The sequence below is a fragment of the Penicillium taxi genome (genome assembly GCF_028828555.1).
Source record: "Penicillium taxi strain IBT 34144 chromosome Unknown utg000003l_segment0_segment0, whole genome shotgun sequence".
Lineage (NCBI taxonomy): Eukaryota > Fungi > Ascomycota > Eurotiomycetes > Eurotiales > Aspergillaceae > Penicillium > Penicillium taxi.
The window spans coordinates 2,142,412-2,161,730 of NW_026643205.1; the positions used below are offsets into that span (position 1 = coordinate 2,142,412).

The 19,319-nt window shown below is 45.9% G+C and overlaps 9 protein-coding genes across 9 annotated transcripts; 4 read left to right on the top strand and 5 right to left on the bottom strand.

The window, feature by feature from the left end:
• Positions 1-158: 158 nt before the first annotated feature.
• On the bottom strand, positions 159-1,500 carry N7495_004261 (uncharacterized protein; the record flags this gene model as incomplete). Its single annotated transcript, XM_057206912.1, is given in 3 exon segments — positions 159-594; positions 612-789; positions 849-1,500. The coding sequence occupies 3 exon segments, from the start codon at positions 1,498-1,500 to the stop codon at positions 159-161; spliced, it is 1,266 nt and encodes a 421-aa protein (XP_057064592.1).
• Positions 1,501-2,888: 1,388 nt separating this feature from the next.
• Positions 2,889-4,770, bottom strand: N7495_004262 (Zn(II)2Cys6 transcription factor; the record flags this gene model as incomplete). Its single annotated transcript, XM_057206913.1, has 3 exons — positions 2,889-3,797; positions 3,850-3,993; positions 4,045-4,770. The coding sequence occupies 3 exons, from the start codon at positions 4,768-4,770 to the stop codon at positions 2,889-2,891; spliced, it is 1,779 nt and encodes a 592-aa protein (XP_057064593.1).
• A 1,384-nt stretch (positions 4,771-6,154) lies between these two features.
• N7495_004263 (carboxylesterase/lipase family protein) lies at positions 6,155-8,279 on the top strand (the record flags this gene model as incomplete). The annotated part of the gene is made up of 5 exons (XM_057206914.1): positions 6,155-6,465; positions 6,548-6,839; positions 6,910-7,101; positions 7,158-7,368; positions 7,429-8,279. The coding sequence occupies 5 exons, from the start codon at positions 6,155-6,157 to the stop codon at positions 8,277-8,279; spliced, it is 1,857 nt and encodes a 618-aa protein (XP_057064594.1).
• A 448-nt stretch (positions 8,280-8,727) lies between these two features.
• N7495_004264 (uncharacterized protein) lies at positions 8,728-9,141 on the bottom strand (the record flags this gene model as incomplete). The annotated part of the gene is made up of 1 exon (XM_057206915.1): positions 8,728-9,141. The coding sequence occupies one exon, from the start codon at positions 9,139-9,141 to the stop codon at positions 8,728-8,730; it is 414 nt and encodes a 137-aa protein (XP_057064595.1).
• Positions 9,142-10,150: 1,009 nt separating this feature from the next.
• N7495_004265 (uncharacterized protein) lies at positions 10,151-10,852 on the top strand (the record flags this gene model as incomplete). The annotated part of the gene is made up of 1 exon (XM_057206916.1): positions 10,151-10,852. The coding sequence occupies one exon, from the start codon at positions 10,151-10,153 to the stop codon at positions 10,850-10,852; it is 702 nt and encodes a 233-aa protein (XP_057064596.1).
• Positions 10,853-11,475: 623 nt separating this feature from the next.
• N7495_004266 (pre-rRNA-processing TSR2 family protein) lies at positions 11,476-12,042 on the top strand (the record flags this gene model as incomplete). The annotated part of the gene is made up of 1 exon (XM_057206917.1): positions 11,476-12,042. One exon carries the CDS (start codon positions 11,476-11,478, stop codon positions 12,040-12,042), a length of 567 nt encoding a protein of 188 aa, XP_057064597.1.
• A 499-nt stretch (positions 12,043-12,541) lies between these two features.
• Positions 12,542-14,666, bottom strand: N7495_004267 (translation termination factor GTPase eRF3; the record flags this gene model as incomplete). The annotated part of the gene is made up of 2 exons (XM_057206918.1): positions 12,542-12,601; positions 12,663-14,666. 2 exons carry the CDS (start codon positions 14,664-14,666, stop codon positions 12,542-12,544), a joined length of 2,064 nt encoding a protein of 687 aa, XP_057064598.1.
• A 514-nt stretch (positions 14,667-15,180) lies between these two features.
• On the top strand, positions 15,181-17,303 carry N7495_004268 (RanGTP-binding protein; the record flags this gene model as incomplete). Its single annotated transcript, XM_057206919.1, has 5 exons — positions 15,181-15,218; positions 15,268-15,325; positions 15,383-15,448; positions 15,500-15,534; positions 15,593-17,303. 5 exons carry the CDS (start codon positions 15,181-15,183, stop codon positions 17,301-17,303), a joined length of 1,908 nt encoding a protein of 635 aa, XP_057064599.1.
• A 525-nt stretch (positions 17,304-17,828) lies between these two features.
• N7495_004269 (BSD domain-containing protein) lies at positions 17,829-19,071 on the bottom strand (the record flags this gene model as incomplete). Its single annotated transcript, XM_057206920.1, has 2 exons — positions 17,829-18,109; positions 18,174-19,071. 2 exons carry the CDS (start codon positions 19,069-19,071, stop codon positions 17,829-17,831), a joined length of 1,179 nt encoding a protein of 392 aa, XP_057064600.1.
• Between the last annotated feature and the right edge of the window lie 248 nt (positions 19,072-19,319).

Consider the following 19,319-nt stretch of genomic DNA (forward strand, 5'->3'; position numbering starts at 1 on the left):
ATAAGTGGACGTTTTATTGAGAAACTCTACACACGTGTGTGACTACCTAAGGTAGGACCATAATAGGCTGAAGCCAATATCCACGTATACACAGGACCTTAAACACCCATTAATATCAAAAATAATTGCGGAACCTTAAGTCCTAGAGCTTCACCCACTCAGTTGCCCTCTGAATCGCTAGTCTCTTCATCCAGTGTCATACGTGAAATGCTATCCACCGTGGCGCTGTAGTGATCGGCTTTATCGATGATGGATTTAGACATTGTATACCCCGCCTCCTCATTTGCCTCATCATCAGGGCCATCAAATTTAGCCTCTGCCATTTTGTGGTCCAGTTCGGATCCTGAAATACACCTGGATAGCGCTTGGAGTGTCGATTTACGAAGATATCGGCCGATCGTCGGCCACACGCGCCGTGCCTGGACCTTTTCTTCGGAAATCTCTCGCCCCTTCCGCTTAGCCCAGAGATATGAGATGAGAAATCGGAAATAAAGAAAGCGTTTCCGGGGGCGGTGATCGTTTGTGAAGGTAAGCTCTTTGCCATCGATATCCTGTGATTTTATCAGCTTCATCCTCTTCAGGGAATCATTGCTTCTATACTCACATTAAACCTTCTGATTTCCCTATTTGGAGTCTGGTAGAAGCCTTGCCAAATGATATCGTTGCGTCTGGCCTCATTAATCAAAACACACTTCCATCGAGAAGGTTGATTGATCTCACTACCAACGGGGACAATGACAATATCCCCACAGTCGAGGGCATTTTCAATACACCGGTGGAGGAGAAGACCTATCACATGATTATTAGCGTTGAATTTATCAAAGCATCAAAGCGTGAAAATTGCTTACCGTTGCGGGCGTCCATAGTATTTATCATTTCTTGCCCAAATAAATGGGCCACTTCCTCTGGACTAAGACACTTTGGTACGATGTGTGCAGCCTTGATGAGTTTACCGTTGAGGTGCATGTTCAAGACATGGCAAAATGAATCATCGCCGCCAGAAATACCGTAGTATTCGTGCACGTCTGCACGAAACTGGCTTTGCTTGCTCTTCTTTGATTTATTGGCAGTCAATGCATTATTACTAGCCGCCATGACCCGAGGGATTATCGTGTCGCAGTAGGATCGTTCGAGGAACTCCAGCTCCATCTCTCCATGACGGGGCTTCTTTGCCAGTATGGCATCTTGGAAATCTTCTTCAAGGAATTCGGCCTCGCGCTTCATGATCTTTGAGGTACTGTGTTTCTCAAAAAACTCCTGCAAATAAACTTCGAGTTCGTCGTGGAACTGTTTGTCCCCGATTATACCCTGTTGCTTTGATGCTGTCAACCCATTAATGAAGCAGCGGCTCTGCATGAGTTCGTTCTCCAACTCGCGCATCTTCAAGTTGAAGAAGGATCCCACATCAATACTTGTAGACCTCTGCTTGAAGGCGTCCAAGTCTCTCTGGTGATGTGCGGGGACTCGAGCGATTCTGCTTGACCTGGTGGAGGACGACATTATGAAACAGGTCGGGAAACTGAAGTGTAGATATAAAGTATTCAGAATTCGATTTAACTTGGAGTGTTGAAAAAAGTGAAAGCTGGCTAGTAAGCGGAGAAAACTACTTGACGGTATAGCACCTAGATAGGTGACTACAAGTATCAATAATCTGAAACGGGACTAGTACGCCCATAGAAGATGTCATTGTTACAGCGACATATCAATCTTCCAAATTCACGATTCGTCCACAATAAAAAGGAAAGATGGGATATAGAGTGTGGTAAATAAACCCATAGTATTTTGGTTATTCTGGTACATAGGAAGTGAGAAAGGAGTATATGGATATTACAACGTGGAGAAGTGGTATTACGTGAAGTATTCCGACCACCTAATTTAAGTGTCTTTTTTTCTCGCACGGGGGTATTGCGCACATGATGCTGTATCGGCAGAGACATTGATCCTGAAAGTCTTTAAGTCACTTAACTGATTCGGTTTTATCAGATTATCATTCATCGACTTCGGCTTGGATGCCAAGATGAGGAGACAATACTGATATGACTAGAGTTCGACGCTTCATCGTTGGTACGAGAAGGCGGTGCACTAACGGTTTCATGTGCTGGCTAATCTCAGAATCAGATTGGAGATACCGGATGTCGTTTTCGAGGTTTCGTTTTCCGTCAGGGAATAGGTAGGTAAGAAATGCCCGGAGAACCTACACGGTATCATCGTCGTTGCTCGTAACTTGGTACTGGTCAAGGCGATCCTTTTGATTATGCATATGCTGCACAGATTAGATGGAAGAGAAGCGAGGGGATCGAGCACGGAGAGCTAGCTTTGGGCAATTAAAATAGTCGAAGTTGATCAAAAATTAATGCAGGGTTGATGCGTCGAAGACGTGACTTTTTGAGGGAGGTGATGTCGAGGGAGCAGTCTTTCGTTCTTGAAAGATTTCCCACGGGCCCAGCTCATTTCCGAAAATAGAACTGTGGAAACTCTGGCCAGGTCGAAAATTGTGGACTGGTGGTCAGGAAGGTCGTACAGCGAAAGTCGAAGTTGTGGAAGATAATGTGGTGTTTCTCCACAGGTGATGCCCATTCCAATGCGCGTGTGCAATTTTAGACAGAGATTAGTTCTTTGACAGTTTAGTAGAAATGCCTAATATCGGCCTTAAGCTCTGTTACATCAATGGGTCAATTTGGGGAAAACACAGGAGGGATCCTCTGAGAAGAGCCGTATCATTATGCCTATTCATAGCATCATGACAAGCAGAATTTCACGCTTCGTGAAGTAGTGGGTATCAAGAAATGTCATTAACGAAAACCCATCTGGGTAGTAATAGATATGATATCGCTTGCTACTAGCTTAGAAGTGGCTTGACCTCAAGCCCCAATACTTGGATCAAGATTTTATGCTGAAGTCGCTTGAAGCTCTCGAAACTCCTTCAAAGCAGAGAGACTTTCATAAGGTACATGATAGACTGAGAACGGAAGCACGGACGACTCAACCGCAGTATCAGCGGCTTCTCCATAAATCTCTGCAGAGTAAAACATACCAGGGTCCACGATGAGAATATCCATTTCTGCTAGCGCTTGCGCTAGCCCCCACCTGTTCCCTATCATTCGAAGACACTGTACTACCCACATACGATGTGGATGAGTCGGTCCCTCGACCATTCCGGCAACAAATAGAGGCCAAAGCAGCATGAGACCGCCCAGATAGCTCTCTGGCGGGAGAATAGGCGTTTCTGGAGGTACCTCCAAGTTACAAGCACCCAGAAGAAACGGGCTACTGCGGCAGATGTCGACGGCTAGGTGACGTATAGTTGAGCGTAGAGACCCACAGTATAAACGAAAATCTTCAGATAAGGACGCAGGCGATATTTTGGATATCGTGTGGACTTGGGATATAATAAGCTCACTGACAAGAATACGTGCGCAGCGGTAGTGATTCCAGACACTGGGCGACCAGATGTCTGGGTAGATGTGATAAAAATTTTTGTAGGGTTGGATACCATGACAGTGGTACTTGAAAGAAGCGTCTAGTGGCATGAGTGTATGGGTACTGTATGTAAAATCCGGTGGCAGAGCAGCCAACCAGCTAAGAAGTTCAGCTTCGATAGCACAGGCTGCACTCAGTATTTTTTCGTGGTTGGTCAATACTTGTAAGCGGATTTTTGCACGCAGATTTGCAAGATTGCCGATGATCACAATAAGTCTATTTCCAAAATCATTCTTTATTCCAGGGAATGTATCGAGGATGGTACACTCTAATAGAGAGATGGGTACAAGACTGTCGCGCTGGAGGCAGCTTGTGACCTATGAATTGATTAACTTTTCTTCATAGCGCTATAGATACTCTCCCACCTACGACCTGATATCGCAAATGTAGGAAAAGCCGGATTCCTACTATGCTTTGCCATTGTGCATGGCCCCGGTACTGTAGGAGAGCTGCGGCTCCACAAATATGGCTCGCCCAGCCCTCAATTCCTTGCGGAGACCTTGATACAACGATCTACTCACATTGGCATATGACCTTGTTTTTCTTGATGTTGAAGGGACTCACTTCATATAAGGATAGAAGAACAACTGCACCAAGTGTCTGGTCTGTCTTTGCCTCATTGGGATCGGCAAGTGCCAGATTGACAAGCTCTAGTGCAAATCCGTACTCCTTACATGCAACTTGATACAATGCTCCAGCTCCTTGAACACGCGAGAGCATGGCGCTGGCAACCGCCACTATGCTGGATTGTATGGCTCGCTGGCCTAATGACCCACTAGACGCCATGAGGAAATGTTCCAAAGTGTCCTTTATCAGAAAGTTACCTGAAAAAGTGTGCGACTGGAGGAAGAAACAAATAGCCTCGTGCTTTGAGACTCCCGTGTTGGGATGTGTTCCCAGAGGACTCAGTCTGGCTCGGCGCATACTGAATTGGAGGTCAGTATCAGAACCATACTCAAATTCAGGGTCGCCTAGGCCCGTAAAAGAGCCTGAGATTATAGAGCATTCAGAATTTTGCCCTATGAAACTGGAATTAGTCGACTGGGGCGGAATTGGGCGCCTTAAAGAAGACGACGAGGTAGAAGCCGCGACAGAAGAATAGACAGACCGCGCCTTCCGTGCGACGGCTTCAGTTTCATCACAAAAGATCAGCCCCATTTCGTCGCGATATCCAGGGCATTCTCGGTTGGTTCGAGTGCATTCCCGGCAACCTGGTCGGGCCTGGTCACATCTGATCTTGCGCGAGCGACAGGTTCCACAACCTTTACTGGGTTTACCATCATATACCATTATACAAATACCGCCAATGATATGAGTAGTAGCGTGACCAGTATGAAATAGTTGCAAGGAATTAAGAACGAAGTCGGCGAGGCTGGGGATGGCCGAGAAGGCTGTTATTCCTGTGAGCTGTGATCGATGTAGCTCAAGGATCTAACCCATATAGGGCAAAGATTAACGATTATGCGCAAGCCTCTATAAGCGAGTTTTAGAACGCGTGGCTTGCAGGTTTTGGTACGATGCTAGGTTAAATTAAAGATTGTGTAACCGAATAGTACGAGCCATGTAGTGGAAAAGTGCAGTAAATGATATTCACTGAGACTGGGGATCGTCAATCTGGTATAATCTGTAAGTTCACTTCATTGGAAGCTCAGCCGCATGACGCTAAACTTAGAATGGTCGAAGTTGCGAGAGCCTATCAGCTCTAGAGAAGCTCCCTCACAATGAGCACTAAAAAGTAATCTAGTGTTTGTGTTTTTCACGAGGTCATATATGTTCCAATTAAATCTTACTTTTCTCTTCTAATCTGCGCTAATTACCCGTGGCTCCTGGTGCCCTCCAGTATACAAAAATAGAGACTTTGGACAACGAAATGTATTCAAGTTAGAAAGCTGGCTGTGGGTATTCCGGGCCCTGAAACAGTAATGATTTACTCTTAAGTGGGTTGCTGTACCTAGACTTGTGTCCTAAAGCTATTTGTCGCCTCGGTCAGTGGTTGTAGATAATCTAGTTGTGAGAGCACAATTATCCCAATATAGACGTATATCAATCATCATTTTTCGTAACTAGCAGCTGACGTGTGGGAAAATTCTTGATTTGAAGATGCGATTCACGTTCGTTTATTTATATCCATGTTTATATATATATAAAATCCGTGATCCCGTTGAAGGGTATAAACAAGCTTCGAGAAAAGAAAACTGACAATTCGGGTTATTTCTACTTGTTTTATCTACAGTGTGACATGGACCTTTGGGCCGCCCGATGCCAGCCTGATTTTCGTAATTCTTCCTTTAATTGAAATAACCAATTCGATATGAAATCACTATAGGCATACTTTATAGTAAAGTTTGGAATATGGGGACACGCTAGGTATGGCGAGACTGGTCAATTCAAAAGTTCCGGAGGCTTATTGGTGCTCGCAATATGTGCTGTAAATGGAGTAGTGTCTATTCCCTAAAACCAAAAGACTGTCGATCTCAAAAAGGCTGAGGATGATGTCAATTCAGTAGTGGGTACCTGTCAGTATGCGTTTTGTCGGGGTGATTGAAATTTTTATATTGACAATAAACGAAGTCAGAACCAGTATAAAAAGGCCAAGAGCCCCCGTGTCATTTTCCCTTCTCATTCATTTAATACAATCACCATCTTTTTGAAATTCCTAGCCTTTGCAATTGCAATGAAGCTGCTTTCAATTGCTTTTCTGTCAGCTTTGGCAGCCGCGGCATCATCCTCTCCTCTTGTCACAATCAATGCTGGCACAGTCCAGGGTGGGAGATGTGAAAATGGTAAAGATGCAGTATTCTTCAAGTCAATCCCCTTTGCCGAGCCCCCAGTCAACGAATTACGCTTTGAGCCCCCCAAAGCCTACAAAAAGCAATATTCTCAGGGCAAACTGAATGCAACCACTTCGGCCCCCACCTGCATTCAGTTCTCGGATGATTTTACTGAGAAGATATTGAATACAACTGCACTTTCGTCTGAAGACTGGTAAGACGAGTCATCGGGTCTCCGGCCTTCCGAATATTTCATATTTTATGTTGATGGGAGATCATACTGACCACCATTGCAGCCTTTACTTGGATATTTGGGCGCCATCTACCGCAACTCAAGATTCAAAGCTTCCCGTTAAAGTCTGGGTTTACGGTGGATCTGAAACAGAGGGTTCGGTCTCGGACCCCCTCTATGATGGCTGTAACACTGCAGAGGCAGGATCCATTCTTGTCTCGATCAACTACCGGCTCGGTCCCCTTGGATTTATGGCCCTTGAAACTGCTGGAATACATGGTAACCAGGGCATTCAAGATCTTATTCTGGGATTAGAATGGGTTCAAGAGAATATCGCGGCCTTTGGTGGAGACCCTGTATGTGAACATGCATTACATCCTAACCGAGAGCCGAAAAAGCGGAGCTGACATGCGTATTTCATCTTAGAAAAAGGTCGTTCTTTTTGGACAATCAGCTGGCGCTGAGAACGTGTATATCATTGGTTCTCTTCCTCGAGCACCTTCTTTGATCAATGGTATCATCTCTGAATCGGGTGGTGGTAGGACCCTTACCGCAAACTCAACGCAGCAAAAGGTTGGCGCATCATTCGCTCGAATACTCAAATGCAATTCTAGTGATGTGAGTACACGACTCTTCATTAATGATATTGACTCTGGAAGCTGAACCTTCAACAGAAAGCCTGTCTTCAATCAAAGACAATTTCTGACTTCTATATCGCGTACCCAGCCGATAAATACTTGACGCAGGGAATTGGATACTATGGAGGGGGTACTCTCAGTGTCCTGGGTCAAGGAACTCACAATTTCTACCCCTATGTGGATGGCAATACTATTGACGAAGACCCCTACACCCGTGGAGTGCAAGTTCCAGCCGTCTTTGGATCCAGTATGTTTATTTTTATATTTCTGACAGGCTGGGAATTCTCGCTAATCAAATAACACGAAGATTCTGATGAGGCTATTGTTTATACATTCTTGTGGGCCGTCAAGTCTAAACAAATTCCAACGGCATCGTTATACCAAGACTTTCTTCGCAAAAATTTTGGCAACGCCGCCTCGCTTGTTGGCAAATATTATAGGCCATCTTTATTCAAATCAAAGGCTGAAGTTCTTCTTAAGTCTGTCAGTCAGCTTTCCCAGGCTGGCTACAACACGACTTCGGCCGAAATCTTTTTGGCTATGACAAATGTCATAACCGATTCCACCTACAGGTGCCCTGCATGGCATGGTGCTGCGCAAGCGTCTCGCAATAATATCCCAGCGTGGACATACGAATTCGCCCACAGTTCTACTTGTCCTTGGCTGTACTCATTTAATGATACTGACGTCAGCTTATTCGCGGCCTCCCACACTGCTGAAATTCCCTTTGTCTTCGGTAATCTAGACAATTCATATCTTCCCAGTGGGGATTGCAATTCTACATCTGCTGAATGGAAACTGGGCGGCCAGATGATGAACTTATGGACTGAAATGGCAGGAAATGGCAAGCCATCAACTAAAGAGATTGATTGGCCACAATTCAAGAATGAGGGGAAGAATCTTACGACTCCAGGGTTAATCTTCGATAACTCAGCGTCTTCTGGTACAATAGATTACACTGGATGTGATCTATGGGTTCAAGTCAATGAAATTCTCTCAGCAAGCAATATTACAGCGTCAGGGACACCAACAACGGTCACTGGAAAGTCGACAACTTCACCATCATCCATTCAATTCAATGGTGCAATCACCCTGCTCCCAAAAATTGAGGGCTATCTTGCTTTGACTATACTTCTCATGGGGTTCACTGCACTTTGATAGCATCTGTTCTTGATGACGTCAAGAGCATTTCTATTAAGCAGCATGGCTTTTCTTTCTCATTACCTTGAGCTCGCTTCCACTATCGGTCTCCAGACGCTGGAGGTCTAGAGTCCATATTCCAGCCTTGATAACCAGTCTGCCAAAGTGGGTACCATATAGTCTCAAGTAAAAGTTACAGAATGCACTTCAAGAGATTCGTTTACTGGTTAGCAGAAACCGCAATTCAATTCAAATACTATCGAAATAACTTTCACCTTTCTTCTCCTCTGTTCTCCCAACCTCATTATCAACCTGCAAATTTTACCTCGTAAAAAGAACATGGATGCTAAGGCCTCTCAACTCAATCGATAAAAGCAGCACTCGAAGATGAATTCTTGTCAAAACATGAGGACATAAAAACTAGGGTTCTAAAAGCTGCGTGAAGTGAATTGGAGCCGACTTTGATTTAAACATTTTCTTCACGATCTCCAATATTGAAAGCCCTTCCTGCATCAAAGCCCTTTGCTGGAATTAAGCGATAACCTTTTTGATTAGATATAATAGATTTCCCATCCATATCTGTGAAATAACAATTAAAGTGCGTGTGGCCAAATGCCCATGTCACAACCGCAGGATTATTCCAGCATTCCTCGCGACTAAGGTCTGTGGCGAAGGCTGTTGATACATCACTACCATTGTGTTTTGGGTCTGTACACCGCGAATCAACACTCGGGCTGTGATGGGTGAAAATTATCACTCGCCTCTGGGGCTCATCTCTAGCTATACTAGACACTTGAGCATTGAGCCACTCAAGATCTGACTCGTGGGCGGCATTATGGTCATCCACTGTCCACCTTAGGATATCTTTAAAATCAATCATGCGACTTTCAATGGCGAACCCTTGTTGGAAAGAGATCCGGGAAAATAGAGTACATCCCAGAACAGTTAAGTCTTTATTCAGATCATATCTTGTTTGGTCGAGGAAAATAAATTTGCCTATCAAAGCCTTTTTGTCCATCGACGCCTGAAAGTTGCGTATCTTTGTCTTCGTAACTTTGAATGAAAGATGATATGGATCATGATTCCCTAGAAGAAGAAAAAAACAACCGAGTAGCGGCTAAGTTGGTCTTCCAAAAATGAAAAAAATCTCCAAGAAGAGCGAGGTATGAGGCGGTTTGAGAAAACTGGAAGTTTCCGTATAAGGAGTGAGTTTCGAGATGGAGATCAGAAATTATTTGACAAGATACTGCTCCCATTTTGATATTTTTTACAAAAAAAAAAATAATAATAAAAAAGGAATAGTGCCAAAGACTGATGGATAGTCAAGGTGAACAGGGGTCTATGTCACCGTTGTTAAAAGCAGCTAATGTCCTTCAGCTCGGCAACTATATCAAAGATTCTCCCTCAGAACCTTCTGCTTTGACAGGCTGTGTCTTTTTATTGTTTGTTCAGCGTGTGAGGATGTAAATGGAACCACCAAGTGATGATGACGGGGGTCGTCATGTGTTAGTAATATTATATGTAGTCCCAGAGTAACTAATCAATTACATAACTATCTGTCGTTTATTCCCATATTTGAATAAAATTTCAAGTCAACAATAGTCAATTGTTGCCGATCGTCAATAGCCAATGAATCGATCGCATGAATATCCGTGATCTTCTACAAGTCATCTCCCACTTCCACAACTGGATCAGGTCAAACTGTCTTGCTTCAAACCTTGAAAAGCTCTTCAGATGACCACGCTAGTCCGCACTCTATAAATCAATCTTTCTTTAAGAGTGGCAAGCCTTCATCTGCACAGCGGTAAATGGCGCCATTAGACGGCTTTTTTAAGCCCATCGTGAATGTTCTCCAACGTCTCTGCCGAAAACCAAAAGACCAACAACTCATGACTTCTCGACTTACTGGGTCTAAGAATCCTCGCTACAAGCCATGTGATTGCCTACTTAGAGTCGGTATTCCATGTAAGATCTGGGGAGAGGATGTTCTTTTCTACCATGGCGTGCCTACCCTTGTGTTTGATCTCTTCATTCTCGTCTCCGACCCAGAGGCTTCTAGACAATTGGTCAGCCACGGTTATATTCGTACAACACCGAATAAGCGTTTCATAAAAATTCCAGAGCTCAGCAGCCAGGCTCCCCGCTTAGTATTAGCAGAGAAGATCATGGAGATTCCCTCAATGACTTCAGATGCTACTGGTTTATTACAGGCCGATGATACTGTTCTACCTGGCGTGGTTCTACTTTCGGCTACGGAATGGAACTATTCTCTTCCACATTCTCTCGCTGATCTTCAGGAGCTTATTCCATCACTTCATGAATACTTTGATAGTATTGTAGAGAAGTGGATGGATTTAACAGCAAACATGCATAGTTTACGGCGCTACCTTGCAATTCACATTCACTATCATTCAGTTTATCTTGACGAATTCTGGACAAAAGAGTTCGAGAATGAAATACGTTTAGAGCATCGGCAGCTCCTATTTGATATCATGGCGGATGGAGCTGGCGGCAACGTGGATTTACTCGATAGAGAATGCCAGATCTATCACCAAAGCATCAGGAATCAGATATTGGAAAAAAAAGTTTGAGCCCGCTATACTGCCCACCATTTTACGTGAACGAACTGAGCTAGAAAACATTGGGATGCGAGTGGTGCTCAGAGTTCGAAGGTGAACCACAATTATCTCACGTGCCCATATATAATAGTAGCTCTTTCCATATCAAGTCCCAACCCTCACTGCTTTTCTTCCACTCAATAACCTCCAATCTGATCAGCTTTTTCTTTTTTAGCATTGCAATCTTTCTAACTTGTAAGTGTACTTCATGATATGCTTTTTCCACAGGAAATCTGCCAACGCAGCTCAGACCTAGCGAGCCAACCTCACTGACATACCGCTCCGTGAAGTCATGGTTCCATTATGATCATGTGACCAATACTATTATCTTATCTAATCGTAACCCAAATTTTTTCCCAGATAAACATTATTCTCAGTACACACAGATCTTGAACTGATAGGACATTGACTGCAAACAACGAGACCCATCTACCAAACATCCCAATTGAAGTCATAACTTTCAATATCGGCCTTGCCTTGCGTGCGATCCATCCTTGTCTCCACGATTCTGCGGGGTATATACTCAAACGAGATTCCAAGCCCAGTACGAAGTATCGCAAAAGAAATTGCAAAATCTCAACACGCTTTCCTACAAAATGAACGCACAATCAGCAAACGCCCCCGCAGCTACAAATGCTGCCTCATACCTCGATCTAGGCATCACAATTGCTCTGAACAACTGGCCCGCCCTCACACTTGCCGTACAATCTAATTGGGGTGGCCCAACCTCCGAGGACAAGCGTGCCTGGCTCGGCGGTGCCATTTCCGAAATCTTAGGTGACAGACCTGAAACCGACGCTGAGGATATCGAGGATATTCTGATTCAGGTTATGAATGACGAGTTCGATGTTGTCGTGGATGACGATAGTGCTGCCAATGTTGCTGTCGATATCATGGAGATGAAGCAACAGACTGAGCGTGGCGAGTTCACGAATATTCAAGCCTTGTGGGAGACTTGGCAGAGCAAGAGTCTGCAGAGGTCTGCTGCAGCAAACATGTTTAAGCAGGTTGAGGCACAAGATGAGGAACAAGAAACGGATGGTGAGGATGATGATGTTGATATGGATATGGATGAAGCCCCTGAGTTGGTGCGGGCACCTAGAGAAGAGCCCGAGGTTGATGAGGATGGCTTTACTAAGGTTGTTGGTAAGAAGAGGCGATAGATTTCATCACTTCCCGCTCTTTTGTTCCAAAGTTTTGATTTCGCATGCATATATACTTCTACTCCTAGGGTATGATAATTCCATATATTATGCCTAGATACCAATTTCCCAGGTGATTCAAATTACCTATCCAAAACTCACAGCTGGAGAAACCGATTGAATGACCGGGCTTTTTGTACATCCATCCTTTTTAACAGTTTGAATATCCATGGGAAAGTAGGTTGATGTAGGTTTCGAGGAAACCTTGGAATACGCATGCAGCTAAGGTACACTGTTAATGAGAAGCAATAAATCTATAGATGAGTAAAATATCATGATCGTTAACTGCTTGTGGTGCATCATCATCACTCGAGAGTCTGTCCGCGTACTCCATCTCAACAGGCTCCCAAAATATGTCCATCAAGCTTTTTGGATTGGAAAACTGTCAAAAGCAAGCGCCGTGGTATAATTTTGAGATTCCTCCTTCATCTCAACGGAAATCCCGATTTACGGGGGCACTTTACGCCTCTGGTTCATCGTGGATAAGCTTGGTGATCATACCAATAGCAATGGTTTGTCCCTAGAGTTCAAACGGTTAAAAAAGTGGAGATTAAGAGAAAAATATTAGGATGGAAACATACCTGGTCGCGCAGAGTGAATCGTCCAAGCTGCTGATAGTCCTCAAACCTCTCAACGCAAACTGCACCAGCAGCGCTAGTGACCTCGAGACGGGCAATGATAGTCTGGGCCTTGCTGGCAAATGGAGGAGGACGCTTGCTTTTGCGGCCAGTACCAGGTTCCAGCTTGTGTAGAAGAGCAGCGAAGGTGACCTCCACAATAGCGGCGTGGACATGAAGCACGCAATTGAATCCAGCAGTAAGGATACTCTTGAGGTCCAAGATACGGATTTTGGCCTCGAAAGCAGATACGCAGTTAACGGGACGCTTCGGGGAGCATAGCACGAAACCAGGGAAGAAATCGTCTTCTTCCACACCACGCAGACGCAGGCGAACCTGGTCACCACAGACAGCATTGCTGACCTCATCTTCAGTTTCACCGTAGAGAGCAGAGATCTGGACTTCTGTCCGGTTGGGCATCATAAGGTAAGTACTGTTCTTCTTGATGACTCCGGACTCGATGCGGCCCTCGGCCATGGTACCCATGTCCTTGTATTTGGCACTGATAGGCATCATGAACGGGGCGTTGATCTTACGTTCAGGCAGCTTGAAGTCGGTCAAGTATTCCAGAAGGGATGGTCCGTCGTACCAGGGAGCCAAGTCCTTGGGAACCCGGTCCTTAACACCAATAGTGCGCTGGGCGGAGATGGGCATGCAGAAAATGTCGCTCTTCTTGTAGCCGAGGGCTTCCAAGAACTTACTGATCTTGATAGTGCACTCATCGTAACGCTCCTTGCTCCATTCGACTGTTGCGTCGTCCATCTTGTTGACGACAAGAACCAGTTTCTGGACACCACTGTTGCGAGCAAGCAGCGCGTGCTCACGAGTCTGACCACCCTTTTCGAAACCAGTCTCATACTCACCCTTACGAGCGGAGATGACGAGCACACCAAGATCGGCCTGGGAAGCACCACCAATCATGTGGGGAACGTAAGACTTGTGACCAGGAGCGTCCAGAATTGAGAACTGTCTCTCGATAGGGCCCTCTGGTGAGTCAATCATGACCTTGAAGAATGCACGACCAACTTCGACAGTCTTACCCTTGGCACGTTCCTCAGTAGTCAAATCCAGAGCCCAGGACAAGTACCAGGTCTCACGACCAGCCTCCTTAGCTTCCTTCTTGTACTTTTCCATGGTACGGTCGTCTACCATACCAGTGCAGTAGAGCAAAGAGCCACCCAGAGTAGACTTTCCAGCATCGACGTGACCGATGAAAACGACGTTGACGTGCTCTCGTCGCTCACCGTAAATTTCCTTCAGTGTTGCGTCATCGACATCAGCTGCCTGTTGCTTGGCGACCTCATTGATTTCACGAGTTGCCTTGGCGGTTTCTGCAGCACGAGAAGGGCTGGAGCGACCAGAGGGTGTAGGTGAAGTTTTGCCACTCTCGGTCTTCTTCTCAGTCTTCTCAATGGCCTTGGCGGCGGTTATCTTGGCACCGGCCTCAGCTGCTGCGGCGCCCTTTGAATCGCCCTTGCTTGTAGAGTCGGTCTTTGCGGCAGGAGTGGACGCGGGAGAAGGGTTACCGATAGAAAGAACCTTAGTCTTGGGGGCGGCGGAAGACGAGGTAGCGCCAATGGATAGAACCTTAACCTTGGGTGGGGCAGCGTTTGTGACATTGGCAGCAGGCTTGGGGACCGACTGGACGGGTGCCGCTACCTGCTGGGGCTGCTGGTTGTAGTATTGGTTGTAACCACCGGGCTGCTGCGCATATTGGCCGTACTGGCCATAGGCCTGCTGCTGGGGGTAGCCACCATACTGCTGGCCATACTGAGCATACTGCTGGCCATACTGCTGGCCATATTGCTGGAATTGCTGACCGGGGACAAAGGTGGCAGCGCCTGGTTGGAAAGTAGCGGCGCCGGGGTGGAAGGCGGGTGCTTGAGGCTGGCCCTGAGAGTTCAGGTTGACATTTTTGGTCTGTTGTGAGAGTTCATCCTCCCAAGATTCGGGTGTTTGGTTAGACATCCTAAAAAGAGAATCCGGGACGCAATGAAGGACACGAGTGTGTTTAGAATTCCAGGTCTAGGTTCAACACAATGAGGGGACGTTTTTGATTTTGCAATGATGACTCAGCACCCCGCGATAAACAGTCACGTGTAGCTATTATGCAAGTTTAGATCTGTTGTTTAAAAAGTTGATAAGAAAAAAACAAAACAGAAAGAAGACTTGATTCCATTCTTCAAGCAGACAGTCCTTTTTTACGGTCTTTTCTTCGAAACTTGTAGTCCCTTCCATTGGGCTTCCATTTCCCGCCACCTACTTGATTGTTAGGCAACGACCTTCTCTATCGATAAGCCTCCGAGCTTTATTGCCGGAATCTGCGTCACTCAACTCGGGCCTGAATCGTTGGAATCAGGTTGTTGCTGATTGAAATCAGAGTCAGGCATCAAGATGGATGTTTTTCTGTCTCGTGTACGTTTTCGACATATTTCTCGCGTACCGATGGACCTATGTATCAGTTACCTAATCGATATATCACATGCAGCTCACCCAGCAGGCAATGAACTATGCCATTCGGTAAGACAAGGAACGATAGACCGAGAGTATATAACTGATTATTGAATAGCTCAGGAATCGCAATTACTGCCACCTATGCAATGCGCCAATCATCACGCCTGCTCAAAGTAGGCGCGACATAATGACCTATATGGGGAAAAGGTGCTAATATATTCGTGATCCAGAATATCGACAGCGAAGACCGTGATCAGCTCTTGACATTGCAACAACGACTTGAAAGTAAGATACAGGTATGATACTCACGATTAATTCTACAGCAATACGACTAATAAAACAAACAGGTGATATCTCCGTCAATTGATATGATCGAATTGATGTAAGCCGGATGCATCTTTCTCGCAATATTTTTGGACCGGTCCTAATGATACCTATAGTGCTGCGCGAGGTAATACATCTCTTGAGTCTGCAGTTACGCTCACAAAATCCCTCCGCTGGGACATTCAGGCTCTTGGGCAGCGATTGGCAAGAGCTGCTGCATCACAAGAAAAGGGATCCAAGTCATCCGGAGATCGACAAAGCAAGGATGCAGAAATAAAACTCATCATCAAAGATATTAAGAGACTGCTTGCTCGGATCGAGGATGCAGTGCCCCTTATGAACTTGGCTATCACGACTTCTGGCGCTAAGCTCTCTACCAATTTGCCTTCAACAGTATCACCATCGCGATTGTTGCAAGCCAGTACATTTCTTACTGCGGGTGACACTCAATATGCCATGTCACAGTCTCAAGCTGTTCAAATTGGGCCGACTTTTACATTGTCCATGTATATGCTCTTTGCCAGTCATTTGCGTCCTCACGACGAAGAGTCCGTTCGTGAAGCAACATGGAAGGAAGTCATGCACAAAGCTCGATTGAAACTGCGACGCGTTCCAATTAACCTTTACTACTCTGAAAATCATCTTGGGTTACCACAGCTTCCAGGGATGGCTCAAGTTGACGAATATGCCTACCAAGTCTTAATTGTTGAAGATTTGGATGACGGTCGAGTCCATACTTTCGAAGAAGGCGACCCGCAGCCTCAAGCTTGGGAAGGCGTTCCGAATGCAGGCATCCGAGAGATTCTACCTGTTCATCAAATCTCCAAGATATTCTATGCGGATACAGGACGAATCCTTAACATTGCCAGCGATGGGGAAACAAATAACCCAGTAATTTTACTCAAAAGAGATGTGAATGCTCTTCCACCTCGGCGAATGATGGAACACGACGATGTGGAGGATGAGTTTGTCTCAGAACCGGAAGACTTTGACGAAGAACAAGCGCAACTTGACGGGCAATTGGGAGGAGACAGTTCTCTCGATGAAAGTTTCGTCTCCCTGCATGAAGACTCGATTCCCAAAGAATGGCGACTGCCTGCTGGTTTAGACCCGGAATGGATTGCTTTCGAGGTCTACAATGAAGACGAGTCTTCGGATACTGAGTCCGAGACAGAACGCCCGCAAACCCCAGTAGCAGAGCGATCCATAGACCCAAGCATGATAGCTAAGCTGTCTCTCAAGGACAAGATAAACTCTCCGTCCCCATCCCCAACACCTAATCAAATTACCACAACTGTCTCAAATCCCCTCTTTGATAACATCCGAACATCACTCTCCCTCCTTGAAACTATCCTCCGCCTTACCTCCCTACAACAATTCCAGCAACAATCACACCTTTCTATCAGCGATGAACTCCTCAACTTCTTCCTTGAGGAATCCTCTACGACCGGTGCCGGTGGCGACGAGCAACACCGCCAGCGCCTTCGACATGAAGCACGACGTCGCGTGGGATGGGATCCTTACGATGAGAGTCCAGTCAAGCACCGCGGAGAGGATTATCAATACCATGCAGAACCTGGCAGCCCTTCTGGCTATTCGAGAGATGACGAGGACTCTTCGACCGGCGGAGCACGTGGCTTACAATTTCATTCTCGAGAGAATACACCGGACTCAACGCAGAGGCGGGGGTCTCTCAGTGTTCGCCCAGGTCAGAGACGCCAAACTGGGCTGCGAGATATGACACCAGCATACACAGATACGCACGAGGAATCACCACGACAGAGTTCGCCACTTAGTAGAATGCCACGGCGGTCGAGAGATATCTAGAAATGAAGAAGCAAGAAGGTAATCTTTATGCTTTGTGCATGTATGTACGAATATGACCTGACCGGTCAACAGTCAAGGCGATAATTGCCCATGTGCCGTTGACTGATGAGGCTGTTGAAAGAACATAATTTAGAAACATTTTCCTATTCACATATTTTTGGTTTGCCCGAGTACGGAACCATAAGAATCGTCTACCGTCCCTTGAACTACGTAGGTATGAATGTGTAATACTGAGCAGGCATGGTATGCAAATGGCACGTTAAGAGTGCACTGAATAATTAGGTACAAAATCTACAGGTTAAGAGTTAGACAGGCAAGAGAATGGGAAAATATAACATTCATCGCTCAAAACGAAAATATGAAAAGATTTGGCAATCGGGAGCAGACTAGGCTCCAAAAAACGCCTTGAAATATATGTGATAACCGAACTCCTGAAACATGAAATCCAAATTGACAAGAGACGTTTCAAAGAACCGGCTTGACAGCTCTTATATGGCCACTGATGGCTCGAGAAGCACACCTAATTTATTCCCAATCTTCGTCACTTTCTTCATCTTTGGAAGTTGCAATCGGGCTTTTCTCTTTGGGACTACCGGGCGTGCGACTTGCAGCTCCACTCACAACATCATAGCTAGACTCGCTATCGGCCTGAGATTGTTGGTCGTTGGATCGGCGAGGCTCGGTCTTTTCAACCTCTTTGCCAGGAGCGAGGGTTTTAGCACCAGGACGGACCTGAGGAGTAGGCGGCGCCTCGGAGTCAGAGTCATCATCCCATGCAACCTCTTCATCATCGTTGGCGTTGGCACCTTTCAACAATATATTAATACGCGTACTATAAGGGCGTTTAGACGATAATAGCAGTAGACATACCCTTCAAGAGCTCCTTGCGCTTTTGTTCCTCGGTTTCAATAACCAAGCGCAAAAAATAATAACGAGTCCAGAAATCAGCGTATACTACATTCTCTGGAACGACTTTCTCCATGGCAGACCGCAACTCGGGATATTTCTCCAAGTGAGAAGCGATCTCATCAGTCTTGTTCTCCACATTGAAGTCTTTTTTGAATTCGGGGAATTTGTCGCTAGCAGGGTCTTTGGTGAAACTGTCTAGGTTCGAATGAATAACATGCAGTTGGGCATCGAACCGTGTCGCATGAATGACCCGCTTGCCATCAGCGTCCTTGCTCTCGTAAAGAAGCTTGCCCGACTCATCCGTCTCCGGTGGGACAATACTGACAGCTTCACGCAGCTTCTGGCCAATGCTCATCCCAAATCGTAGGATAGCTTCATCCGCAGCCTCCTCGGCCTTTTCGATTTCCTTGAGTCGGCGTGCAGCTTCGGCCTTGAGTCTGGAAACAAAGCCTTCACCACTAGGACCTGCCTGCTCTTTGGTTCCATCTTCTGTTGATGTCGTGGGAGTGTGCGCCCCATCCTTCTGACTTTCGCTTTCACCGGTAAGCGTCGCTGTGCTGAGTGAAAGCCCCTTTGTCCGATCGACTATGGTGTCCCTGAGGCCTGAGAACCCCTTCACTGCTTCCTCGCTGGCCGCAGCATATTCTTGCCTAGCTCCTTCGTAGTAAGTTTCGCCCTGTTTGCGAACATTGTCCCAGAGTCCTCCGATCCGAGTACCCCATGGACTAGCAGAGAAGGCGCTAAAGGCGTCTTGGAACTCGGAGTTCAGGCTATCGGTTGTTTCCTCCTTGGAGTCGGACGGTCCCTCCTGATGCGAAGTGAGGACTTCCTCCTGAATGTGGTCATAAGCGAAATCCATGATTCCCAAGTGGGGGGAGTGTGAGGAGAGAAATATCGACAAACATTTGAGGTGGAACTCTCGCGTTCGTTGGTGGAACCCGACCGCCCCGCTTATTTTCCCCATCTTCAGGTAAGCTATTACTCCGTACTTGGTACGCTGCCATGATAATTAGCGATGAATTTATTGAAAGTTACGAAGAGTGATCGTAAACACTAGGATAGTAACAGCTGTATAAATGTGGTGATAGGATCATAACTCATAAATTA